This window comes from Alternaria novae-zelandiae (genome assembly GCF_023758075.1).
Source record: "Alternaria novae-zelandiae strain BMP 2774 chromosome Unknown scaffold_3, whole genome shotgun sequence".
Taxonomy (NCBI): Eukaryota; Fungi; Ascomycota; class Dothideomycetes; order Pleosporales; family Pleosporaceae; genus Alternaria; species Alternaria novae-zelandiae.
Genome location: NW_026056963.1, coordinates 666,461 through 693,219, shown reverse-complemented (window position 1 = coordinate 693,219; position 26,759 = coordinate 666,461). Strand labels below are relative to the sequence as shown.

The following is a 26,759-nucleotide window of genomic DNA, read 5'->3' as shown; positions in this document are numbered from 1 at the left end:
GATTTTTGGATTGAATGCGATCGTGAAGGCACTATAATACATAGACAATCGTCAACCTACAACTTCGCTTCCAACCCCTCCTTCTGACACAGCTCTTCCGCCTCAGCCACAACATCAACACCATAGACTTGCGCCTGGATATCTGCATCCGCCCATTTGTCCGGCACCTTCCCGGATCCAGACTTCAGCGCCGCAAAGATCTTATCGCGCTCCTCCTTCGCCTTGCCAGCTCCAAGATGCATGTCTCTTCCGTTCTGCGCCGCGAGCTCAACGAGTGCTTCCGCTCTCGGCTTCCTCAGCTTCTCATACAAGCGAAGTGCGTGCTCGATGGTCTGCGGCTTCCCGTCTGCGATGCGCTTAGGGGAAAGCACGACGCCCAGCACAGCTCCGTCTTCAATCGCCTGCGCTGCACCTTGGGCCATGTGTGGGAGCGTTGGATGACAAGCGTCGCCGACCAAGGCAGCTGTACCATGCACCCAGGTTACCAACGGATCATGAACCCGTAGCTTCCATTCCACAACTTCGCCCTCTGGCACCAGGTTCAACATGCGATGTATCATCGGACAGAAATCGCCGTAAACGTCCAACATGGCCTTCTTGCTGCCTTTGGTCGTATATTGCGCGTCTGGTGCTCCGGCGAAGTTGATATCGGGCTGCGCGGTGGAGATGTTGTAGATTTGCTTGTTGTGGATTGGATAGGCAATGATGTGTTTCTTCTCGCCAATCCAGCGTGTGACTGTGTCGGACTCAATCAATTTCAGTAGCTCGGGGTCGTTCTCCATCTGGTCTCGGGTCAACATGATACGGTATGCAGCTTGTCCTGAGTCGCAAGCTGCGCCGGTGTGGCCGAGCTCCTTGAGCATGGCGACGCGAGTAGAGCTCTTAACGCCGTCCGCACCGAGCAGGATGTCGCATTCGACTTGTTGGGGCTCTCCGTTGCCCTGAGCTGGTGTAATGGTGAACTTTGGCTTCGCACCAAACTGTACGTTGGATATGTTGCAGCCCAGCTTGAATGTGATCCCGCTTTCCTTCTTGCAACCCTCATAGAGGCCATTTGCCAAACTCGCTCGGTGGCCGACCATGTGTGGGTATCCATACTTTTCTCGCACGTAGCCCAGATCTACGTACCCTAGCTCCTTGTCTGTCGAGCCTTCCCGAATTGATGTATTTGCGCATTGAACTGCCTCGTCGCGGATTGGTCCCCAGCAACATAATCGGTCGAGGATGCGAGCCATATTTGGTGCGAGTTGGATGCCGGCGCCTACGAAGCCCATATTCGTTGCGTTTTCATATATCGTGATGTTCTTGTGACCAGCTTTTGCGAGAGATAGTGCTGCCGCTAGGCCGCCCATGCCTGGAGTTTGTTAGCTATCACGGTATGGTGGGTGATCTGGGTGGGAATGTCTACCTGCTCCAACAATCGCTATCCTAGTATTCTCTGCCATGATAGAAATACTGCGCCTCTGTCTCACCACTCGATGTACAATATCTGCTGGTATGGTAGAGGATGGAGCGCTGCTGAAGCAATGTGGTTGCTGGTTGTTGCTGAGTTGGTCTCGCCGAAGACAAGCAGGGAACGTCCCGACAGCTCTTAAGATTCCTCTTAAACGTTTCTATATCTCAGTCTCTTGCTTTTGCTCCAATCCCTCCACAAGTTCCGAGCTCCTTCCCGCGCGTAATGTTCAGCCACCGGAAGATAGCTTAGCCGGAATGTTCCTACCAGGTCTTCCGAAGCTGCCTCCGAACCTTGAAAAGCACTACACGTCACTCTCAGTCGCAATAGCCGAAGTTTATCTAAGTCAACTCAGTAAGCACTTCTTCGATAAACATATATCGGGGAAGCTGTCGGCCCGAATACGTCCACGCCTGGGGAGCTTGCTGTTCCAAGGTTGTCAGCTACCGGCTGCACACCCCACCGTGGCGGGGCAACGGTTAGCGTCTTTCCATCTCAGCGCCCCACCGCCATCAATGAACGCGCGAGATCCGGCAAATGCGGAGTCGCGGAGTGTGGGTGAGCCGTTCTTACATCTTACTATCGCATCGGCTGTGATTGCACGATCTCGAGGTAAGCTCAAGACGCTGTGCTTAGAGATATTGAAGATGCGCATGAGTCCCGACGCCGGATCGCTTCCACTACGCGACAATATACCTCCAGAGACACGAACTGATGCCGCAGTTCCTGTAAAGCATCAATTGGGCGTCACATTTGATGGCTTAAGCAGTTCGCGATCTTGCCAACATTATACCTTTACTCGTACATCATATGCCTGGTAGGCCTTGTCGCCTACTTAGAGCCGCGTCGATAGTCTCTTGTGGGCGTTCTCTTCAACGCTTGTCGCAAGGACGCGTGTAGAAAAGCCTAAGACAAGAAGAGCATGAAAAAACGTATGTTTTACTATCTCTTCATCGCGTCGCGATGGGAATCTGGGAATCTGGAAATCTACATCGAGCCGCAAGTCGACTTCAACCCGTGGGTACGCGATGGGGGGCTGCATACCCCGCGCTAGCTCAGGGTAGGATGTGGGGTGACTTCCCGAATCATCCCACGAGTAGACTGAGAATTTCGCATCTTTCGTGTCTTTAACAACGATAACAGCTAATTCGTCGAAGGCTTTACGGACGACTGCTGTGTGATCATTGGATCTGTGAGCGAAGACGAACAAATACCTCATCATTACGTGTCGCGAGGCTCACGTAGAGGAAAAGGGTTCACCCGAAACTCTCTTTAATCTTCGGAACACGATCGGAAGACCAGCCTGAAGACAGCGTGACCTTCGGTGTCAGATAAATCACCTGGAGCTTGCTACCTCTGTAGTGGTGATCTAGAACAGTAGCTTCGCGGAAAAGGCTTCTCCCTTGGGCCCAGCATACCTTCGCGGACAACAACTTGAGGACAAAAAGGAGTACACGGACCTAAACACAGCGACACTCGATAATGGCTCGACGAAGCTCATTCGATCAAGCATCAGACGGCTTCCGGGCTCATCTTCCAGACCTCAGCAGTCCCCGCTTCACGACGGCCGCAAAGCAAAACATCTACGAATATGTCCAGTCAATGCAAGACAACCGCGCCCCGCCATGGCTGTACGATCTGACTAAAGTCTGGGAGAAGTTATTGGAAGAGCCGTACAAAGGTATTACGAATGACGGCACTGTTAGGGAGGGTCTATATCAAGCACGAGACGAAGGTGTAGATGTTGATGGCCCGGTCAAGAAGGCGGAAGAACTCCTCGCAGCTCTCGACAGCGAGCAGAGGGCGAAGATTTCGTATCCCATCAATGCCAGAGAGTGGAGGGCATGGAGTAACCCAGAGTTCTTACTGCGGCCATTTGGGCTCAGACTCGAAGAAGGTAAGTCTCAAAATCACCAACGTTGCGACCTAGGCTAACTGCTAAAGTCCCTGAGAGTATCGCGCAGTCAATGCTCGCAGTGGTAGAGGCATCTCTTTCCCCAGAAGGCTACGAAAAGGCTATCGCGGCCATGCGGGTGAACCATTTCTTGGGCGAGGTTGTCAAGCTACCCAACATCTTGAACAAGTACTCTTACAATTTTCTGCTTTTTGGTACGCCTTCTACCTCCGCTTCCTCGCCCTGGGGATGGCTGCTCTATGGCCATCATCTCGACATCTCCTGCTTCTACAAGGGAAATCAGGTTATCATGAGTCCGTCGTTCACAGGTGCCGAGCCCAACATCATCGATGACGGAGAATGGAAGGGTACCAAGATATTACACAAAGAAGGCAGTCTGGGTTGGAAGCTGATGCAGAGTCTCAGCCACGAGCAACAACAAAAGGCACAGATCTTCAAGAAGATGAGAGATGAAGGCATGAAGCAAGTCTACGGCAACTCCAACAATGACGAGACTAAGCGAGACGAGCTCATTACCGATACGTGGGGCCCAGACGATCAGCGTCATCGATGCGGTGCCTTCCGTGACAACCGTATCGTACCCTATGAGGGCGTTCTGGTCTCTTCTCTCGACTCGTCACAGCAAGAACTCGTCCTCGCCATATGTGAAGAGTTCCTACTATATCATCCTACGAAGGCGCGCCAACACAAGCTCGATCAGATCAGACAACACTTGAGCGAGACCTACTTTTGCTGGATCGGAGGCTTCGGGGAAGACGACGCGTTCTACTTCCGTATCCAGAGCCCGGTCATTCTTGTCGAATTCGACCACCACTCTGGTGTGTTCCTAACGAACAAGGAGCCAGCTAAGTACCACACGCATACGATTGTGAGAACACCAAATGCGGGAGACTACGGACAGGCTATTAGAGAAGGAAACGAAAAGTTAGAGTGAGCAAGTACCGGATGCAATGTAAATAGGGCGTGTCACAAGAAGAGACGTGGTACCCATGTCTTAGATCTCGGTTGTGATGCGCATTTTGAACTATGAGAGGCTCCGATAACTACCATACCTATCCTCCACTTCCAGGCGCCGGCCTCGTATCACCAACGAGATTCGTATACTTCACAACCACCTCAAGAACTCCAAACCATACATGTCGCCCATCCCTTTGCTTAAATCTCACTTCGCCCTCCAAAGTAACGAATTCCGCTTCCTCACCTGCCGGAAGATAACTCTCGATTACCCGTGTTAAGTCTAGTTTAGCAACCTCATGTCTACATTCCTCTTGCTCACTAGCATCGCTTCCTACAGCAACAGAATAGTGAATAGCCACTTCTTCTTGTGGCATAGTGGGAATCCCGGCTATTAGTGCGAACATATTTCCGGCGTCATCATAGCGAGGAGTCTTAGCTCTTACGTACGTAAAACCTGGTCGTTTCTGCGTTGATAGATGATCGTAAGTCTCCACGTCGCCTTTGTAGGTTGTCGGATAGAGAGAAAAGCCGACGTGGATGTTGGGTTTGGCTGGGATGTCTTTTGGCGTTACGTAGCGCACAATCACGTAGTACTTTTCATCTACCTTGTAGGGGCCTTTGGGTGCCATATGTTGAGGTTGTTGACAGCTGAACCTGTGAGGGGGGAGTTGACTTATAGGCTAAGTGTTTGCCAGGAGCTGATTTGCCTGACCCATGTGATACTGTGTAAGTACCAAGCAGCTCGATAATCGTTTCGTTAGCATGAAGCCACCTCAGGTGCACTCATAGACGTACAGGGATAGTCGTGCCGCGGATAATTGACAGTTAACTGACGTAGTCTAGTAAGAAGTGATGATGTGACTACTGACTAGTCACTTCAAGTTCCTGCTACCTTACACTTGCACAACCTCATGTGGTGTGTGCGTTTACAGTTCCAATATCGTATCTAAAGTACCGACGCTGGGGCCCCTCAGAGTCAGCTTGGATAATAGCCATAGTTTCGATCCAGAGAGGCCCATCATCTCCAGGTTGCAGCATACCAACTGTGAAGTCCAATCTGATGTTACCACGCAACATAAGCTGCTGTAATTCTGTTGCTAATGGAGCGCGCAGATCCTGCTCCGCCTCCTCACGCTGTTCCCTTGGTTGGCTGGCTATCCTGACTGTTGTCTCGTCGTCACGGATTACTTTAGCTGTGATCATAGCCATGGAAGCATGTACACCATTGTAGAAAGGATTGGCCACACAATGCCAGTTGACTCTCGCATCGGCAAAGAACGCACGCTCCTGTAGATTCTGGAATCGCCAAGACTGGACGACAAAGCCTGGTACTATGTTTTCACTCCTGTTGGCGGTGCGGATAACCATGTAGACTCGGGTGGACATCTTGGGTTATCTCGTGAAGAGGATGGGAAACAGCGCGAACACATCCATGAGAATGGCCGGAAGTGATATACGAGTTGTGGGCTTGCTACATCCGGTCAGATGTCAGTCTTGAATGCTCTTCGTGGGCAGTGTGACCAGAACCGATCAGCCTCCAAGCCAAATCGCCAAATCGTTTGGACATATGCCACTGCCCGTCACGTTCCCAGCTCATATGCTTCAAGACTGCGAGCTGTCCATATTGAGCTTTAGCACTTTGAACCTGTTGTTGCTGCAGTACTTAGGCTTTCTGTGTTCCAAAATAGCCAAACAGAAGCAGCTGCTGCAATGGTCTAGTGGTTATGACATTCGCCTCACATTGAATGTGCGACGCGAAGGGTCCCGAGTTCAATCCTCGGTTGCAGTATTGTTTTTGCCATCCGCACGTGGGCTGGGCTTGGTCGTTGTTGGAGTTGTGACGGATCCAGTGCAGATGGCGGCCATTTGATAAGTGTTTGCTTGGCATCTTACATGTGAGTTCGGGAAGCTAAGGGTCTACTCTTTGGTCAATGCAAATCCTGCGGCATGGCATCCCTTTGTAAGTGAATTAGCTTCGTGTATTGCGATGCCAACACAAGCATGCGCACAGTGCTTGCATCGCAAAGTCAAATTACCAGCCTAAAATTCTTAGATCCGGAGTGGGGCGTGTGCTCATTGTTGACAGTCGAGACGTTGGAGAGTCATGGTCGGCTGCGATGCGGTCATGGTCTAGATCGCGATAATTTTCTTTCAATAAAACGTTGTGGGCATTAATGACGATGCAGATGCTGATGAAGCTGGTGGTGTTGACGCTGTGGTCACTCCACAGGACGAACAGGTTGCGGACCTGCACGCTGACATCAGCGTCGCGGGAACCTCGGCCAGCCACGCGATGCGCGTGCTCACCCCACAATCGAAAGACTGCCATCTAACCACGATCAGCACACCACTAACCCCACATGGCCCAGTCCCGTCGTCTCAGCGTCCGATTGGATCTCGGTGGCAGCCGTTTCACCAGCCGAACCCTTTCCAGGCGGCACGCCAGGAGAAGCCGCGATACATGCGCGGCCGGGAAACCCTTTGAAGGGGAGCACCCAACGACCTGGTACGTCAGCGGCCTTTCGGTCTGGGGACGCGACGCGAGAATGCGTCGGACTAAGCTCATCAGTCCATTTGCGTCACGGAGCCCGGTGATGTCAAGTGCTATGATTCGTCGTATGATGTACGGGTGTGGTGGAGAGACATGAGTGCACAGCCTACTTGTGACCTGCATTTCCCCGCACGAGGCTGTCGTATATACAGTCCGCATACGCCGCGCTTGGGACGTCTCACCGGAACACATTACACGTAGCAAGCCATCAATCAAACACCACACTACCGAAGTCAAACCGCGGCCGATACTTTCACACGTCTTGGCCATCACACCTACCAACGTCAAACACAACCACACCTGGGCACACCTAGCGACAAGATATAAGTCGAGCCAAAACTATCATCTTGAGGAACCATCACCATACTCGGCACTACTTTCGCCACTACCATACAACCATCAACATGTCTTTCCTCCTCCGCACATCTACCCTGGTCCGCCAGAGGCTCTTCACCACTTCAACACGTGCTCGCAGTGCCATCTCCATGGAAGATGCCGCAGCAGCACAGATGACCTCCACCCCTGGTGCGAGTGTTGTCCCAAGGCTCGGAAGGGTAGCACGATGGTATGTCTCTCCCTCTACATGATTCCCACCACCACTAACAAAGACCAGGTATCTCCCGACCATGGCGGCGGTAGCCATTGGTATGATCTACCTTCCCAAGACCGCATCACAGCCTCGCCGACCCCTTACGCTCGGTGATGCTAATGCCAACATAGGCTTTGGCGTTACCAATGCACTTAACGAGGCCAACCGCAAAGTACACTCTGCGCTTGAGCTTACTCAGGAACAAAAGAACCAGATGCTCATGGACTCCTACGGCGAGCGCTCAAGCTTGGAGGACATGGAAAGGGCAATCGCTGGACTCGAGGCCAAGATGACCACCCAGAAGGACAGGAACAGGATCTTGGAAGAGGCTTATGGCGACAAGGCCAGCCTTGAGGACCTTCAGAGGGCCATGGAGCTGTACGAAGTGCAGTGAATGAAGCAGGAGAGGGTGGAGAACCCGAAGAGCAGAACCCCAGCTTCGCGCCTTAGAGCGCACACACTACGGAGAAGAGAAGGATGAACCCGCGCGCTGAACGCCGCGAGAGTCACACCGCCAGGCCACGAGCAGACACCAACATCAAATCAAGGTGTCTGGCTCGTGTACCTCGAGAAGTGACAGAGGAACATGCGCTTCATATTTGTCAGAGCATTTAGCGTTTTAGCAACTCGTAACAGACCCCAATGGTGGGCTACGATTTCATACTATACCAACATCATCAATACCAATTTACTATTTTAAACACACAATATTCTCTTTCTTCGTTTTCCAGCCGATGCTAGCCTTGTTCGCTGCTCGGTGTATCTCGTAGCTCGAAAATGTCCGACGCCCGACACGTGATCCGACCCGAGTTCTCCCGGCGGCCGCGCTCCATCACAACACCATCTCCGCGCTTGGGTACTCCACATTCCGACGTCGAGATACGAATGCCGTTGTGGAAAAGGGCCGAGCAGCGCCGTGAATTGCATCGTGACAGGTCCGGACTTCGTCTAAGCTAGGCCAGTTCGAAGATATGTTCACATTGTTAGATGAGAGTTGTCGAAGTGCAAGAGAGTCGAGAACACGCTATCTATGCCTGTCTCCTTGCGCTTAGTCCTTATCCGTAATTACAAAGCTCCAGATTTCGCGCCACACTCCACGTGCCAACCGCGCTGGTCTTCTCTCCAAAATCTGCTCTATCCGCGCTCTTTCGTTGTTCCTCGAAGCCTCCGCTTCCATCTCCTCCTGCATCGTGGGATCCATGCTCACACTGAGATGCACCTGCTCCTGCTTGAACGGGTCTTCAAAGGTGCTCAGAGGACTCACAATGCCATCGTGCTGGGCGTCCATCTCGTACGAACCGAACCGATGTCGCGGAACTGGCGGTACTGAGACTGGGCCTTCGAGCTCGATGCTGGATAGGTCTTCCAGGACGTAGTCTTCCACCGTAAGGTTGCGGAGGTCAACTTTGGATGTTCGGGGAAATATGTACTTGTACGAGAGGTACAAAGATCCGAACAAGAAGGGGCCGATATATGCACCAAGAACGTCGAAAGCCAAGCTGATGGTAGATTTCAGGTTGTCCGTGGAAGTGAGGCTTCCTTTCGCAACAAGAATGACCAGTGGGGGAACACCAGACCATACAAGGACAAAGGCGCTTCCGAAGATCCCGATATATGCAGGTAGTGGTTGCCATCGGGACTTGAACAGGCGTGACATGTAGAGTGGGTGATTGCGACCGAAGATCTGCCGCCTCGCTAAGCGGTCAAGGCCAGCTTTGAAGCGCAGAAAGGTGATGCAAAGAGTGAGATAGATGCATGCCGCAGTGCCTGTGTACAGTTCGGAGAGTGTAATACGCGGCTGTGAGCCAGTCTTGTCTGCCAAGCCTATCAGAGACAAGAACCCGAGTGCTGAGCACAGCAAAATGGCCGCCAAAGGTGTATGCCCATTGTTAGTCCGACCAAAGATCTTTGCGATATTCCTTGGGAGGTACTGCTGTGAAAGCATAAACACACTACGAGATGCGGCGTAGAGATCGGTATTGGCTGTAGTGTATGCCGATATAATGAACAATCCGTTCAAAACCTTCGGTAGCGCGTGGATAGAAGACTCTTCGGCCGCGATTACGAACGCTGACTTCGTAGCGTAGTCGCCCCTCGCCCATATCTTCGGAAGCTGCGGGTCGGCGTAGTTGACATTTGCTCCAGCGGCTAGCATCGCAAATGGGTATATGCTGAGCGGAACGATGTAGACGAACGACATGGTGATGGGCACGTCCCTCCAAGGATTCTTTGCTTCACCGACAGTCATAGCGACCAGGTCTGCTCCGAAGCAAGAAAACATGGCTAAAACTATTGAAGTGCTTCACAAGATGTTAGCTATCTGGGGTATCTGGAGGTATGCTAGGAACCCACATGAGAGCGAACAGTGTGCCTCCGGGGCCAGATATGCCAAAAGCTTCGTCGGGAACGCCCGTCATCTTGAGAGGGACAGGAGTGGTATTATCGTGGCCAATAGGCTTCCAGTCCGATGGAAATCCGAAGGTTGTATAATCTAGAGTGGTCAGCGTTGTCACACGTAGCCTGAAGATGTTCAACTTACTTGAATGGTATTCTCCCTGTCTCGGGCCGCCGCCTTGGTAGCGTTAGACACATGGCTATGTTGCATTGAAGCGCGGAAGCATACCGGAGAAGTTCAAGACCACACCCATAACACATACAAGGACCAGTAAGCTCAGTTTGAACCACATGACGACCTACGTGCTCGTTAGTTCGCTGTTCGCATCGAGAGCCGTCATCAGGGTGGCCGGAATCCGTGTCGCATGTTGCCGCATACACATTGCTAGCTCTCAGCAAGTAAACACCCTCTAAGCTAATGTATACTTCTAGCTTAGTGATAATATTGTAGAATGCGACACGGATTGGAGCCACCCCTAGTGCTGTTTTACTCAAGGTGACGTACTCGTTCGATCTTGCCATACAGCTGATATAACATTAGCGAAGTATGCCATTGTCCAATGACATAGCTTACCTTGACGCCGAGGCAATGGGAAAGGGTAGTCAGGGCGATGAAGGCGATATTGATAGCTGCCTCAGCACCAGCAGAATGCGGTTTTGGGTCGCTCTTCAGAAGCGCAGTCAGCTCCGCCGAACTCGCTGTAAGAGTAGCCATCGCACAAATCTTGCCTAGCCTAATGGTCGTCAGCGACGCCTTTCAGAAGTTTCCTATCGATACTCACCCGTACATAGATGCGATAGCGAAACCGCAGGCTGGGTCTAAGAACGTGTGAGGCAGATCAATGAGAGCTCCGGTCAACGGTCGACATGCAACCATCTCAGTGATAGTGTACATGACGCAAGCGACGATACCACCTGCGACGACATAGCTAATAGCAGCCCCTAAAGATCCAGTAGTAGCGATGAGTGCACCAGATGTAATGAAGATGCCTCCACCTATGCAACCGGATATGCCAATGCCTGGGGAGTCAGCAACCAGCGTACTTGTTGATTCACTCCTTTGGCGCTTACCTGCCAGCTGAGGCCTACTGAGAACACGGTCAAGATGTTCTGAATGGGTCACATAGTATGGCGATCTGTCAAGGGGACGCTTTTCTTCAGCCATTTTGCGTGTGATTCCCAGGCGAATCCGTACCGAAGTACAACCTCGTCAGGCTGAGGATGTTTGCGAACCGACTATGAATGTTGACTGCGGCCTTGAACTAGAAAAAGATGCTTGCGCGACGAATGCAAATCCTCGTGACTATTTGGCCTCCATTCGGCACGTCTTCAGCTTCACTCTCCAAATCAACTGTGGCGGGGCTTAGACCATACCGGTCGGCCTCTCTGTCTGCCTTACGTGTTGCCCACCAACACCAGAGTGACTGGAGAGATAGGCTTCGTGATGAGAATGGCACATGGGCACGCGACTTGGTATTGCTGTGATTGGTCAGAAAGGCGGGATATCGGGAAAAGATAACCAAGGTTGCACATGCTCGTATGCACAAGGCTGCTAGGCCGCACTAAGTGCGCCACGGACGATGAACATTGGTGGATGGTGCAGGACGTCCTCTCAGCCGCGCCTTAGTATCATTCCGGTGTACATTTTTGGCTACGTGTTGCAGCTAGGCGACGGCTGTGGTAATTGATAGGGCCGAACTACACTGTGGAGACAGCCTCCCTCATGGTGGATATTGCTTTCCTCTGGGCGTGCGTTCTGTGTGGACTTTCTATGCAATACAAGCAGGATATTGCCAATGCAGCTGATAACGGGTACGCCGCATGCGGACAAGATCGCGAGCTGAAAGTATGTCAGATAGTGTTACGTCCTTGACCTACATACATTTGAGGCTCTCCAGGGATGAAGCTTTGGTTAACTCCCAGCTAACGGTTTCCCAGTGATGATTGCAGTTAGAGTGCATTGACGATGTCCATATCCAGCAGCTCTACGGGCCCTTCGGCGCGTCGCTCGTCGTTGGCGATGGACTACTTCCAGGTGTATTCAGCCTCATCAGGATCGCAGTCGAGTAATCTGCTACAACGACCAAGGCGGCTGTCGTTTTTGAATGCACCCGATGTCGCGACGTCGATCTCATCGTTAGGATGGGTGGCAACATGCTCATCGAAGCAGATACGACTATACGACGTGAAGAGCGCGAACAGAAGTCGAATTATCCAGCCCAAAGTCGTCTTGAATATTTCGATGATTCTGAAAGATGAGGAGATCCGTGGAATTGCTCTCTCGGAGGATCTGCTCGCAGTGATCACTCACAATCGATTGCTGGTGTATGACGAGTACCGCACAAACAACGACCATGTGCCTAGCCTCGTGAGAGAAGAGCGGATTGACCAGGACGGAAACTGGACCCCGAGATCCGTGTCGATCTCACAACTTGGGCGCCAGTCTGCCGAGGGAGGGGCAACGGCGAGCATCGCAGTGGGCGGAGAAGGAGTGAGTGCAGTGAAGATCTCCACATACAGGTACATGCCAGCCTGGAACGTTCAGGGCGACCATGTAGTCCTGAAGTGTCCTCAAAACAATGGTGCTGTCAAGATTGTTGGGTTTTCGCCGGGTCGAAGCGATGCCATGTATGGGCCAATGGTGTTCGCTTTGACAACAGGGAATCGCTTGTATTGCTGGAATGTCGCTCGGAACGTAGGCTACAAGCAGAATATACGCCCGGATCCTTGCTGGCATGTTGACTGTAATGCGAGAAGCAATGAACTAGTAAGTGACATGTTCTAAGACCCGGCGCAAAGCTGACTCCAGGCAGGCGTATCGTGATGAGATAACGAACGCGGCTTTTACCATCTCTCCAAACGGTCGACCTTACATCCTCTGCACCGTCGACCACCAACCACGTTCACACCTCCCAGCGACCTTCCTCGTGGCAATCGACACTCTTGGCTTCGATCCACACGTTCTCCGTCAGCCAATAAGGCCCATTTCTGATAGGGTAGTGAGTACGAGCGTTGTCGCTGGAGTTGCGAGCTTCAACGGCAGGTTCCTAGTGGTTGTAGAAAGGGAGAGGAATAGAGACAAGATGAAGCTTCTGACACTTCAGGGTGCACTTGGGGGTGGCTTGACATGTTCTGCTGCACATACAACAACGTGGGAAGTCGAACTGCAGAGCAACAATACCGGATCTTCAACGATCTCAATCATGATAGAAGAGCAGCAGGATGCCCTGGAGATCATCGCGGTGGATGGACGTGGCCATGTCGTCTATTCGGGCGTGAGGGTGCTGGGCATGCCACAGGGCCCAATTCGGCCCATGGCGCCACCCAGAAGCTCCATCGTTTCCGAGCTCCCGTTCGACCCGATCAGAAGAGAATTGTCGTCGGACGAAAGTAGCCGCCACTCTGTCACGCCTTCTTACCGGGGGATGAACAGCCTCGAAATTGTTCCTGGCTGACTGATGGCGATGACTCGAGCCATTACCATAGCCCTTTCGGAAAGTGGTGGATGCAGGCGCGATAGACTGTTGTGGGTATGGTGTTCATGTGAGCGGGTAATAGAAGTTGCACGCTGGTCGCGTCAGTATCGCGTCGCGAACTAGTGCCGGCTGACTAAGCCTGCATCCGTCATCTCCAGGCTCCATCTCTCACGATCGGCAATCGCAACCCAACTCGCCTTGTCCATCCGCTCGCACACACACAACACCAACAATGTCGCGTTGGCGGAAGAAGTCCCATCTCTCCGAGATTTTATGATCGCCAGCCAAAGGCCGAGATAGTGTCGCTTATGATGCCTCATAACCGTCACCAGCACGCGGCTTGAACGCGATGGGACGACCTTTACCAACACTCCAAAGCTGTTTCTCGGATTGGCAATTGTCGAGAGTTGGGCGTTAAGTACGGCAAGCGTGCTTCGAGACGCATCTTGGCGGAGTAGCAGCGAATTACCAAGGTTTCCTCGCGCTTACCAATTTCTTCCCTCAACCCAGGCAGCGTATCTCGCTTTCCACATGGAGGGCTGCTCATGCCAGACATGCGTGGAGGAAAGCTCGATAAGTGGACAGTACAACGTATCTGGCATATATAGAATACTCACCCTCAACACTCAAGACACTTATTCCATCACCTATTTCTTCCTACTGGTCGCATGCATACCTAACATCCTAGTCATACTCTGACACTCCTGTTAGTACTTCAACAAGCCTACGCTTCAGCTACCAAGACAGCCCCCTCCAGACGATTCTCGGCACTCTCCCATCCAAAGATGATGTTCCGCGCCGCTCCTCTATGCTTCGCTGCACTCTTCTCGCAACACGCTTCTGGCGTACCATACCCACAGCCAAACTCGACATTGCTCGCGAACAACACAATTTGTAACTCCACCGCCCGCTTTTGCGAAGGCGATCCCAACGCCGTCAACCCTCCTCCCCTCGGTTCGGGAGAATACGTATGCCACGAAGTTTACCCAACCGATCTCACCGTCATCAACGCGCGCTACCCCGATTACGACGTCGACCACCTACACCAAGCCAAGCAGTTCTTCATGCTACGTCGCCAAGTGAAAGATGCTGGAGAGATTGCCACGCGAGTACAGTTTCAAGGTCTACCGAATAGCACATCGAAGTACACCTGTCGTCTCGAATTCGTCCTCCCCCGCCTCGAGCTCCAGAAGATCTCTGGCCCGAACCCAAGCTTCCACGTATACCAAGTTGAGCGCGAAGCCGGTGCGATCGCTACATGGAATACCTATGAGGCGGAGAAGAACGCCTTGCTGTTCGGTACGGTCAACGGCGAAAGCCAGGCGCTTGAGAGGACAAGGAGTGTCGGTGGCGTGGCAGCTGTCGACGAGACGGCTTGTAACGAGACAATGTCATTTATGATGGCAATGATGTACGACAGCCCATCTGCGCCGAACTACTGGGAGTTCTCGAACGTTGCGCCTCCCGCGTTCCCGGTTCAGGGTTTCAGGATCGTTTACGGATGTTGAGTGAGGAGTTAGTGCCTATGGTGTAGTCATGAGATGGGGCTGAATGCCATGCGAAGCAGCTATCACTATACTAGTATTTTGACTGCTTAGCCTTGGTCGTACAACTTCTGCCTCGCGTATTGTGATCATTAATAAGTGTACGTAAATGTCGCTCCAGCACGTACGCGAAGTTTTCGCACGTCGTGCACTCCATGCTACGGTCTACAGTACCGCGATAAACAAAATGTGACCATGACTTTGCTCATAGCGCGGCGACTCTTGTTGAATATAGAAAATCCATGTACATGCCTACCATGCGGCCGAGCAAGGACACAAGCGGCTCTCGCATAGCTCGATTTGCTCACAATATCAACGCTGCCAGCTTGGCATCTACAGCAGCAGCTTACGCTACTGAAAACAGCGCATGGCTGTATTTGCCACATAATATAGCTGCTGCGATGGTTCCATCACCTAGGCAGTGTATGGTCGGCTTCGTGGGCAGCCGTCCTCGTCCTTTCCGTAATCGGACCGTGCACAGTAGCGCGCGAACTGCGGCACCTTCCCTGGTCGACATTCATCTCTCCTTCCAACCAGCGACTTCGCCCTTTCACATGCGCAAACGAAACGGAGAGAGCATGAGCGTGCTGATCTCGCTTTGGTCGAGCATGAGAACGGAAACGGATCATTGAACATCCTGTGCGGCAAGCACTATCAATTCGATATCTACTCTTCCGCTACCCCAGCTCGGTACCCTATCGAATGCGCGATCAGACCAACCACCAGAAAATCTCCCACCCCAAGGCAAACCATGCATGCATCCCTCGACAAACAGAACAAGGAAAAGTGGGTCATAGTACATGAGTAGGGTAATGAGGACGCGTAAAGAATGCCATAACCACCAAGAGAAAAATGCGTGCCAACGCGACGCTCAGATGAACCTCCCTATCTGCGCCAAACACCGTGCGCGATGCCAGCCAAACGGACCAACTTCCCCACATAAAGATGGGTATTTACACATTATGCCAACGCTCAACGACGCGCTTGTGTCTGCGAGAACCAATCGTCTTGTGTGGAGTGGTACTGCCGCCGTAATTCGGCCTCTTCCTCTTCTTGGCTTGACTTGAGAATCTCTTGCATCGTCTCAATGTCTTTGATGATGACGTTGAACGCCTCGGTGACCTCCTTGAGGACAAGGTTACGATTGTAGTCTGAACGGTGCTTCCAGATGGCGTCCATGAGCGCGGCGTTGATCTGCTCCAACTGCTCGAGCGAACATCCAGATGTCGAGCGGACCAGTTTGTCATGCAGCGCAATGACCATACTGTCGTCGAGGATGAGCTGCGGCTTCGGCTCTTCGTCATTGAGAATCTGGTTAAGATTCGAGTGGTGTGGAGGTGCGGGCGCAGGCATGGAAGTAACATGCTGAGACGATTGAGAAGGTTGCGATGGCTGCGAGTTCGATGGCTGGCTGCTGACGTAGTGGACTTCTGTATTTGAAATGTGGTCAGTGTTGTGCTCTGGGGAGAAGCGAGTGGAGACCTGGAGTCGCTGGTGGAAGGGGGTTGGCGAACCTTGTGTGTCTGGAAGCTGCGACCCGTTGGGCTCCGGCATCATCTCTGAGAAATTGGGGACACCAGATGGTGCAGCGCCGTTGCTACTCTGAGTGCCAAACTTGTTGTCCGAAGACCTGTTCGACGTCTTCTGACCAGAAGTCGTTGTGGATGCACTGTTGTGGTAGTCGTTGGGATGCGAGTTCGGTGCCATGAAGGTCCGCCCGGACATCTGCGACTTTTGCGTTTGGGTTCCCTGGCCCTCAATTCTGCTCGGTGTTTGGAATTGGAAGTCGTGCTGTGTATTGGCATTCAGATCTTGACTGTCAGTCATATGAGTGTCGTCGTTGGAAGGCGCAGTAGAACCATTCGTTGCATGCTGTGTGCCTTCGCCACTCGTGCCATTGGATAGACCTTCAGCATGAGGGGCTCGCAACGGGGTTACCGGTGGCATGGCCAAACGGCCAGGAACAGGCTCACCCAGAGTGATAGGTCCTGAAGTTTCGGTGGTACCGATAGACTGTTCTGGAGGTACGCGTGCGACGTCTTCGAAATCCTTGTTTGCAGCGATGGCTCTCTCCCGCTTTTCTTGAGCCTTCCTCTCTCTTTCGAGTTCGCGCTGGTAGACTGCTTCACACTCTTGGAGAAGCCCAGGGTTCTGGTGCATAAAGAAATTGTCCAGATCGACCTCAACATTTGTGATCATCTCATTGCCCTTCAGGGTTCGCTCTGCGTCTCCGAAAGTCCTCGCGTCCTTCACAAGAGTCTTGATATCGAAGAGGTAATCTGCAGGGCGCTTGTAGTAACCATTGGACAAGCGCTTCTCGATCGTACCAAGGTCCAGATTGTAGTATTTGTTGCCGCTGTCGACGTGTAGCAGAACGTCGACGCCTTTGGAATCCTTGGAGAACTCCCACGGACGAACAACGCCTTGCTCTTCTTGTTGCTCACGTGGCAGGTCTGATCGCACATGATCAGAATCTTGCTCCTCGAGCAGATAAGCATACCAGGATTCTTCCAGAATTGGCTTAAAGAATTTCCTGTGACTCCTCTTCAGTTGGTCCATGATGGGTTGAATGACAATCTTCATCTTGTTGAGGGTGAGCCTATCCTGTTTCTTCTGCGCCTTCTCGCGGGCGGCAAGTTCCTTAGGGTCAACCACTGGAGCGACGATAGGTGCAGCCTCAAGTTCTGGTAAGATCCGCTTCTTCCTGTTATCCGGATCAGGAAAGTCTGCTGGAGACATGCGGATGTAGTGACTGATGCTGTTGAAGAACTCTGCTCGCCCTTCTTGGTCTGGCCGCATAAGATGGAACTGATTGGATTGTGAGAAGGAGAAAAGATCCATCATCATCTGGCGATCAGGCTTCTCCTTCTCATTGAGCAATTCCATGACACCCAGCAGCATGATCGGTTCGTTCGCGCCAACGCTTCGCAGTAGTAGCTTGAAGGTCTTGATAGCTTGGGCAGGCAGTGTCTGATACCAGACATCGACTGAAGGGATGTAAATGACACTAGGCTTGTGCCGCCTGACCTCTGTAAACAACTGGGTAATGGCTGCCTCAGGTGCTCGCGTGGAGTCCTCAAGGATAGTGGGAAGGTCGAAGGATTGAACATGCAGACCTTCAATTTTGTTCAAGAGAGCAGCACCAAGATATTGCTGGCCCATACCTTGAAGACCGCTAATGAGCAAACGGGGTCTGAAGATTCTGCTGCTCTCGAAGTTGCGCATGGTGGCTTCGCGCTCGAAGCCCTTTTCGTCGTCGCGGTCATCGTACGCTGCTTCCTCGAGTGCGCTGAGTTTCTTCCTCCGTGGGATGAGTTCGTCTATGCGCTTGAGGATCGCGGCTAGTGGCTTTCGTAATAATGGCTCGATGTTCTTTGCCAGTGGTGCTGCACTAGCCGTGACTGTCCGTTGAGAAGATGGCACCATCTTGTTGACCGAGATCATGAAATCCTTGGCTAGGATCTTGATGGTGCTGGGATCAATCAGAAGCTTCTTTTCAGATGTGTAAATCTGAGGGTAAGTCCCCTGTACGGCATTGAGAGCCGCTTCTGTGCAAAGCGCCCGAAGGTCGGCACCTCCATAACCCTTGGTTAGTTCGGCAAGTTGATCCTTCATTTCCGGCTTCAGAGGTGGCTCCCAGTTCTTAGTGTGGATGTTAATGATGGAACGTCGGCCCGCAACGTCTGGCAACGGGAAGTAGAACTCGCGGTCGAATCGTCCTGGACGTCGCAGTGCAGGATCTACGGAATCAGGACGATTGGTGGCGCCTATCACGATGACTTGTCCGCGACCATCCATACCATCCATAAGAGCGAGTAGGGTAGCGACAATCGAGGCGTGGATTTGCTCTTGCTTACTAGAGCGGACAGGCGCCAGTCCATCGATTTCATCGAAGAAGATGATACTTGGCTGGGTTTTCCGCGCCTCCTCGAACAGCAGACGAAGCTGCCTTTCAGCTTCTCCAACCCATTTACTCAGGGCATCAGCACCCTTGCGCATGTAGAAGGTGACCTTCTGTCCATGAGTGCTGACGCTCGAAGCGAGAGCTCTGGCAAGAAGCGTCTTACCAGTACCGGGCGGACCATGGAACAAAACACCTCGTGGAGGGGTGATCTTGAAGCGTTGGAACACCTCAGGATATAGCAACGGAAGCATGACCATCTCCTTAAGCTTGTTGATGTGGTCGTCCAGTCCACCGACACCATCAAAGTTGACGTTCGGGTCAACTCCAAGAGGGTCTGAATCTGCAAGAGCCTTCTTGTCTTTGACCTTGCCCAGATTGGCGGGGCCGCCGCCAGAGTCTTGCTTCGGGTCTGCGTTGTGAGTCTGAGGGAACCCGAAAGTAGGCGCGGTTGCGGTGGTTGGCGTCATGCCAATTGCGCCGCCGACAGGCTTGGGCATCTTCTGGTTCTCATCATCGCTACTATCGGAATCACCACCTGCAGCTCCCATGCCAGCCTCGACGCCACCACCGAAGGGGCCCTGACTACGCCACAGGCTTTTGTATGTAGACCGACCACCTCTTGCCCTAGGTCGCTCCGGAGCAGGGCCGTCATCGTCGTCGTTCTCGAAGACAGCGTTCTGTTCCGGTCGAACAACACGGTAATCCACACCTGCGGCGCGAGCGCGGCGTTTGGGCGCTTCCTCGTACGCCACGTCCTTGTCAGGATTACGTCGGGAGAGGCGCCGTCGTTTGTTGTACTCCAAGTCTTGTAGCTCATCCTGCAGTTCGTCTTGGTCTAACCCTGACTCTTCGGAGGAAGAGTTGCGCCTGCTACGCTGTGACTGCCGGGTCTTCCCTCGTTGGCGGGTCGATCGCCGCCCAGAGCCTGACGCACTTTCGGATGCAGACTGCTTCTCCTTTTCGTGTTCCGACTCGGACATTTCCTCTTCCTTTTCGTCGTCTGCTGCAGGTTCAAAGTCACTGCTTTCATCGGCGCCTCGTTTACGTTTGGCTGAAACAGCACGGTTCTGGAAAGAGACGTCAGTTGCGGAAAACACATATAGCCAGTCAAACATACCCTGGTGTTGCGACCGCCACGGGTGACGGGCCCTTCCTCTTCGGAATCCTCAGCAGCGGCTTCGTCGTGCTGGGACTCTTGGATGACACCTTCCATATCATCATCGTCTTCGCCCTCGGCATCGTCCTGTTGGGCTTCTTGCGCAGGTGAACTGTCCTTACTGGCTTTGACTTGGGTCTCTTCGTCGACGAGAAGCGCGTCGAGGGGACCAGGGCTGTCATCGCGTATCATCGACGTCTCCTGGGAGGCCTCCATGATAGCGCTAGGATGTTGGACTCGTGGGCCTTTGCCGCCTCGTGTGGCACGGGCGATGACGGGCTCAGGGCTGCGCGTGCCTTCGCGCACGACTTTGACGTGCCTGCCAGAATCCGAAAGCTGGACAATGGGTTCCTCCACATCGTGCGACAGGCGAGTACTGCGTCGCGTGCCATGCACTTCAGGTGTCTTCCCGCGCGCAAGGGATTTGCTGCCTGTGCGAGTGCGCAGATTGCGACCGGAGGCGTGGTCGGGCATCTTCAGCTTCACGATGAGCGAAGGCTTCTCGACCTCTTCGATGGACGGCTGCGCCCGGCGTCGCGATGCGGGCTTGGGCGAATCGTCTTCGGATGGCGTATCTTCGATCTCGTCCTCGCTCTCCTCGTACTTGATCTGCTTCTTGGTGGCGCGGCGCACGCTTCTGCCTGTCGCCGGGTTGATCTCGGGCTCCTCCGACTCGGAGCGCTCTGAGAAGGAGTCTTCGGACTCTATCTCGTCGTCTTCGTCAATGTCAGAGCCGCCGTATGCGCGTCGCTGGCGCTTGGAAGACTTCTTCTTAGCTCCAGGCGTGTGTCGGGTGCGGCGCCGTTGGGGCGCGGCGCGTTTTTCCGAGTCGTCGTAATCGTAGTCGTCCGGGTCGGAGGCGTTGGGGTCGATGTCGAACTTGCGCTTCGCTCGGCTAGACATGGGGACTCGTCGCGGTGAGGCCTAATGCGGTCCTGCGGGATGTTGTGAGTGCGCGGCCCCGGGGATGCGTCGCGGTGAGAGCGCGCTTACACCGCCTGTATGAATTCTACAAGCTTCAAGATGGCATTAGATGCAGGGGAACCGTCTCCTGCATGTGCGCCGATGATGGCGAAGGTGTGCGCGATGCCGCCTGGCGTGTCGCCTGGGCGTCGTGTTGTTGTGAATGTGGGAACGATGTCGAGCGCGCGATGCACCGGTCAAGACGACGCAGAACTCAAAGAAAGCGGCGTCAAACAGAATCAGTGCCCTGATAGATGACACTGAGAAGCGAAACAGTCGAGATAGACAGACGTGGTCGAGGGGCGTGTGGTGTTGGGGTGCGATCGCGAAGGCCCGTCCAATCCTAAGCGCGCTAAACCCCAACCCGAATTCAGAGCAAGGAACACTTTTTAGATGCACAACCACAACAATAGCGAACGCCTTTATTTCTCGACTTCTGACAATACAAAATGTGTCAAAATGCACAGCAAAAGTCGAGCTGATATCTAGTGAGCAAATTCCGCAGCTTTTCGGGAGTCTTCCGCCACGTCTTGGACTACTATTTGAGCCCTTTCTTTTCGACTTGTAGCTCTTGCTGCTGTCGGTTCCTGCATGATCGACATGCGGCTCTAAAAGCTTAACGCGTTTAGAGCTCGCTGCCATGTGTGGGGAAGAGCGAACTATGCACGTGCACCACGTGCTGGAGCGACCCAGTTCAACGCCGCCCCTGAGCAATCAACTCATGACGCATAGGTCTGGAATTAGTTTGCATTTGCAGAGATCGGATATTTGTTTCGTTGTAGATATGTCACACGCGACTGTTGTTGTGGTCGTCGGAAGACGTCTAAACTCCCGCGGTGACCGATAACATTCTCAAACAGCCCAACTTACATGTTGATAATTCTTTGCGGGAGGCAATGGTTTTCATCGAACAATTGTTGTGTTTGTGGGTTCAAGGTGCATGTTAGGGTGGATGCTTTCGTACCTTCCAAGGTTGCCGGGTGGTTGCTCCATGTTGCCGCGAACATCGACTAGACTTAGGCCACATTCGCCCTGGGCGCTGTCTGAGTTTGTTTGTAAAGGACTTCCAGGAAAATCATCGTTACGTTTACGCTGATTCATGCGACTTTATGCGCCAACGCCGTCGGGTAGGATATCGGTGTGTCTCGGAGCTTCCACACTCGTGCATCGTCGGGGCCCATCTCGACAATCGCTAGAGACCAGCGCCGAACAAGCCCCACGATTTTGAGGAGGAGATATCTCAACCACTTTCGATACCAGCTCCTTTTTCAGTCAACAAGTAGCCGCCCTCGTCTAGTCCAGCTTACCCAAGTATGGCCGACATGCCTCACTAATGTCGCAAGCTCCGAACAAGGTACACGCTCTTGACGCTGTATACGCCATATACGCGAACACTCTGCCTAGCATGTCACCCTTCCTTGAAGGAATGGCAAAAGTTACTGGAATTTTGCATGCAGACTCTTCAATTGGAAGCTCCTTGATACACAGCTCATTATTCTTACGTTGTCATTGAGCACTGCGGAGCTGCCTCCGTGCTGTTCGCATCCATCCCACCAGAACAAGCCGAACCCCGCAGTTTGGCCATAGCTCTACCCAACGTCATAGGCTCCCAAAGCTCCGCCAGACCTATCTGAATATTAGTCTACGAGAGATTGACGTCTTCGGGTGGGCTTAGCTATCTTTATTTCCACGCGTGCCGCCTTTAGAGTGGCCGAGTTCGCGGTGGTTTATAATCCATCTTCACACCCACTTCCAGACGCCATGCGCTCTATTGTGACAGCAACTCGATCTCTCGGACGTCAACAAGCTTACAGAAGTCACTTTCAGAAGAGATCCTTACCATCAATTGTCTCTCGAGCATACGCAAATATGGGCCATTCAGTACCACCAGTATGTTCCTACTTCGTTTGCACGATCATCCGCAACGACCAGCTACTGATCGCATACAGCTCAACGACAAGTCTCTCTTGAAGAACCAGACATATGTCAACGGAGAATGGATAGATGCAAAGTCAGGCAAGACCTTTGAGGTCAATGGTAGGCCTGTTCCACCAATCGTCCAGAGACCCTCTAACACGCAGCAGACCCAGCAACAGGCAAGCTCATAGGCACCATGCCTGAGATGGACCGCGCAGACACCGAAGCCGCCATCGCAGCAGCAGCCGCCGCACTCCCTTCCTTCCGCAAACTCACCGGTCGCGAGCGCTCACGGCTCCTACGGAAATGGTACCAATTGATGATGGATAATGCGGATGATCTGGCGAAGCTCATAACCTGGGAGAACGGAAAGCCCATGGCAGACGCTAAGGGAGAGGTCAACTACGCTGCGAGCTTCTACGAGTGGTTCGCAGAAGAGGCACCGCGCATGTACGGAGCCACCATTCCGGCGACCGTTGCTGGTAACCGAGTGTTCACAATCAAGGAGCCTGTTGGTGTTGTTGGATTGATCACACCGTAAGTCTCGCACTTGATTCGGAAGGATTATGGCTAATGCCGTCAGATGGAACTTCCCCGCAGCTATGATCACGAGAAAGATTGGACCGGCTCTGGCAGCTGGTTGCACCGTCGTCGCAAAGTCTCCCGGCGAGACGCCTTTTACAGCGGCTGCTCTCGCCGAGCTTGCGCACCGAGCTGGAATTCCCAAGGGTGTCGTCAACTTCGTTACCGCACTTAAAAACACACCTGAAGTCGGCGAGACAATCACATCGAGCAAGACTGTCAAGAAAGTGTCATTCACAGGATCGACCGGTGTCGGCAAGCTTCTGATGAAGCAGTCGTCGGATACACTCAAGAAGCTCTCGTTCGAGCTCGGTGGAAACGCACCCTTCATCGTCTTCGACGACGCCGACCTGGAGACAGCCGTGACCGGAGCTATCACATCCAAGTTCCGATCTTCAGGCCAAACTTGCGTATGCGCCAACAGAATTTATGTTCAGTCCGGCATTTATGATGAGTTCTGCACAAAGTTCACCGAAAAGGTCAAGAGCTTCAAGGTTGGTGGCGGCTACGAAGAGGGCACTACACACGGGCCTCTCATCCATGACCGTGCCGTCGACAAGGTGGACGCCCACGTCCAGGATGCCGTCAAGAACGGCGCCAAGGTCCTGTTCGGTGGACAAAAGCTACCTGATCTTGGTGAGAACTTTTACCAACCCACCGTCCTGCGCGACATGACCAAGGACATGCAGCTCGCCAAAGATGAGACCTTTGGCCCTGTTGCCGGACTCTTCCCATTCGACACCGAAGCCGACGTTGTCAAGCTCGCCAATGCAGCTGACGTAGGACTTGCGGGCTACTTCTTCAGCAAAGACATTCAAAGAGTTTACAGGGTAGCTGAAGCTCTGGAGGTTGGCATGGTTGGTGTTAATACCGGTCTCATCTCCGATGCTGCTGCACCTTTCGGAGGCGTGAAAGAGTCTGGCTTTGGACGAGAGGGAAGCCATCTTGGTATCGATGAATACATTGTCACAAAGACGATCACAATGGGCGGTAATGGCCAGCCGCTCCAAGGAGAGTAGAGGATCAATACACTGATTTACGCCGAGGGGTCGAGAAGCCCCGCCACACGTAGCTTCATTTCCACATATGCCTGACAACGACCACAGATCATGAGGAGGTTTGTGCTTAGATCTCGACAGATACCGCAGTGCAGAACCATTCGTCAGAATTCTTGGGAAGGAATGTGCCGTGCACGTTGCGAAAAGAACTGTCGAAGGGAGCCGCTAGCGTGTCATGTTCGCGACTTTGGAGTTTAGCGTAACGCGTAGCCCAGCGCAACGCGTGCCTGTGCGATCCTGTCCTTGCGGCCGTTTAGTAGGTACCTATCGAGTATTTTGTTTGCTTTTCTTTTCAATTCTCCATAAGATTAATAGCATCGAGTGATCTTGCAACGACGGCATTTCAAACAACTAATCGCATCGTCGATTTCACATTCCTTCCTTCGACGATCCTTACCTACCGGTGCCATTTCCGACACACATCCCTGATAGCATCACTTTCGGCCGTTTACCCCTCTCCGCCACATCCACGCCAAAGCACGTTAAGAACAGGCCAAACACCCAGTTCAGACTTTGTCACCATTAGCTCATTCACAACTACGATGGCGCACGTTTCGTACGATCAAAGCCATGTCTACATCAAGTCGGAGGCGGGCCTCGACCAAAAGCAAACCTTAACTCCCGGACCGAGTCCAACGATGTCAGCTGCACCGTTTCCGCCAGGCCCGAACAACGTCAAGATGGAGCAGACTCCTGAACCTTATAACATCAAGCAAGAGGAGTATCTCCAACAAGAACGAGAGAGCACCGTAGGTACTATGGATGCAACCACACGCACCACGAACTGGGTACTACAAGGGAACAACGGCACTGTCGGTCAGGCTGTACCAGCTCTTGGGTCAGCTTTTTCGACACCGGTTCCAACTACTCAGGCAGCGACTGCCCCAGCTGCTCAGACGACGGCAGCTCAGATCACCCAGAACTCCATGGCGTCTAGCAGATACGCCCAACCAGAGATCCAGGCCGACCCGTCTCCAGCGGCATTGAACCGTCTGGCATCCAAGAGACTCCTCGAAGATGATTCTTTCTGTACAGGATCACCAACAAACAAGCGCATCAAAGCCGAGCCATCCTCCTCAGTCTCCGGCACCGGCGTTCCTCGCATCAAGTTGGAGCCCTCCAGCTCCCACACAGAAACCCCTCCTATGCACCGCGCACCCGAGAACGACATAACCGAAATCATCAAGACATGCACAAAAGTCAACCTCAAACCTTTTGAACTCGAGTACCTCAGCAAGATCCAAACTAGAATCGACTGGGTCTTCAACCATGGCGCAAAGTCTTTCGACATCCTTTCCGAGATCAAGGCAATGCCGAATAACCCGCCTGATTCCTACACGTTTAGTCTCAAGCCCGAACAGAATCGCCGCATCGGCGAATTGCAGAAGAGGATGAAGGACGCTCAGACTCAATTTAATGCTCAGGGTGTGAAAGCCAACCCACTCTCGACTCCTAAGGGCAGGAAGATCAAGAATTGTCGGGCGAGGACTGCGAAGTCGCCGTCGGTATCTGCAGAGCAGGGATTCAAGGTTGAGAAGCTTTTGGGCATGCTGATGCTGAATGACGAGTCTGGGGCTGCTGTTGCTCAAGCGGCGTCCAACTTGCTTGCTAGTAGGGGGCTGAAGTTTACTCTGTGTGGAAAGGAGTTGCGGTTGGTGGAATCGTAGATGCAATCGCGGTGCTGTTGGATGTTTTGTATTTTTTTGGGGAATCTGTAGCCAAAATGGCTTTCTTGTGTTACTAGTACTAGGAGGTGGCTCTCTGGATTTTGTGCAGGTAGACTCGTGGTCTCTGTCAAGCACTCTTTATAGTTTCATTGTTGTACCTATGTAGTCTCTGTTCGATGTAAAATTGAATCTACTGAAATATCTCAACTGCTTTCTTGGCTGTGTCGCTATAGGTCTCGTGTGTCGCTGGGGGAGAAGCTCTTGATGACCGTCTACATGAACTCTGACAACGGAGCACTATCAGCACTTCAGCGACCCTTCGACTTCCTTCTCACATGTAACCTTTGTGGATGGCCGATCTACGTAGACATTGCAGTTTGTGTCAGAAACACCGGACCATGTGTGGCGGCGCAACGCGCATGCAGCATAAATACCCAACGTCATCGTCCCCGCACAACCCAGGGGAAAGCGATTTGTCGCTGTGACCATTTCGGGGTTATAGATACCATCCAAAGAAAATCAGACCTTGTAGTGAGCTCAAGGTCAACAAATGTTATCAATAGAAAATCGATTCGAACATCATTCCCGTGAATTTTCTCGACATTTGCAGGACACCTCACAGTCGGGGAGCTG

At 52.7% G+C, this 26,759-nt stretch overlaps 8 protein-coding genes and 1 non-coding gene across 9 annotated transcripts; 6 read left to right on the top strand and 3 right to left on the bottom strand.

Moving 5' to 3' along the window:
* Positions 1-56: 56 nt before the first annotated feature.
* Positions 57-1,352, bottom strand: J4E88_002203 (uncharacterized protein; the record flags this gene model as incomplete). The annotated part of the gene is made up of 1 exon (XM_049395868.1): positions 57-1,352. One exon carries the CDS (start codon positions 1,350-1,352, stop codon positions 57-59), a length of 1,296 nt encoding a protein of 431 aa, XP_049258272.1.
* Positions 1,353-2,935: 1,583 nt separating this feature from the next.
* Positions 2,936-4,302, top strand: J4E88_002202 (uncharacterized protein; the record flags this gene model as incomplete). The annotated part of the gene is made up of 2 exons (XM_049395867.1): positions 2,936-3,350; positions 3,398-4,302. The coding sequence occupies 2 exons, from the start codon at positions 2,936-2,938 to the stop codon at positions 4,300-4,302; spliced, it is 1,320 nt and encodes a 439-aa protein (XP_049258271.1).
* Positions 4,303-6,029: 1,727 nt separating this feature from the next.
* J4E88_002201 lies at positions 6,030-6,114 on the top strand. The gene has a single exon. It is a non-coding gene; the product is annotated as a tRNA-Val (tRNA).
* Positions 6,115-7,280: 1,166 nt separating this feature from the next.
* J4E88_002200 (uncharacterized protein) lies at positions 7,281-7,859 on the top strand (the record flags this gene model as incomplete). The annotated part of the gene is made up of 2 exons (XM_049395866.1): positions 7,281-7,441; positions 7,490-7,859. The coding sequence occupies 2 exons, from the start codon at positions 7,281-7,283 to the stop codon at positions 7,857-7,859; spliced, it is 531 nt and encodes a 176-aa protein (XP_049258270.1).
* Positions 7,860-8,513: 654 nt separating this feature from the next.
* Positions 8,514-10,649, bottom strand: J4E88_002199 (uncharacterized protein; the record flags this gene model as incomplete). Its single annotated transcript, XM_049395865.1, has 5 exons — positions 8,514-9,724; positions 10,089-10,158; positions 10,365-10,385; positions 10,434-10,593; positions 10,642-10,649. 5 exons carry the CDS (start codon positions 10,647-10,649, stop codon positions 8,514-8,516), a joined length of 1,470 nt encoding a protein of 489 aa, XP_049258269.1.
* Positions 10,650-14,120: 3,471 nt separating this feature from the next.
* Positions 14,121-14,843, top strand: J4E88_002198 (uncharacterized protein; the record flags this gene model as incomplete). The annotated part of the gene is made up of 1 exon (XM_049395864.1): positions 14,121-14,843. One exon carries the CDS (start codon positions 14,121-14,123, stop codon positions 14,841-14,843), a length of 723 nt encoding a protein of 240 aa, XP_049258268.1.
* A 1,008-nt stretch (positions 14,844-15,851) lies between these two features.
* On the bottom strand, positions 15,852-20,842 carry J4E88_002197 (uncharacterized protein; the record flags this gene model as incomplete). Its single annotated transcript, XM_049395863.1, has 3 exons — positions 15,852-16,309; positions 16,394-19,850; positions 19,901-20,842. The coding sequence occupies 3 exons, from the start codon at positions 20,840-20,842 to the stop codon at positions 15,852-15,854; spliced, it is 4,857 nt and encodes a 1,618-aa protein (XP_049258267.1).
* A 1,929-nt stretch (positions 20,843-22,771) lies between these two features.
* Positions 22,772-24,420, top strand: J4E88_002196 (uncharacterized protein; the record flags this gene model as incomplete). Its single annotated transcript, XM_049395862.1, has 4 exons — positions 22,772-22,792; positions 22,852-22,939; positions 22,987-23,356; positions 23,403-24,420. The coding sequence occupies 4 exons, from the start codon at positions 22,772-22,774 to the stop codon at positions 24,418-24,420; spliced, it is 1,497 nt and encodes a 498-aa protein (XP_049258266.1).
* Positions 24,421-25,001: 581 nt separating this feature from the next.
* J4E88_002195 (uncharacterized protein) lies at positions 25,002-26,126 on the top strand (the record flags this gene model as incomplete). The annotated part of the gene is made up of 1 exon (XM_049395861.1): positions 25,002-26,126. One exon carries the CDS (start codon positions 25,002-25,004, stop codon positions 26,124-26,126), a length of 1,125 nt encoding a protein of 374 aa, XP_049258265.1.
* Positions 26,127-26,759: the final 633 nt, after the last annotated feature.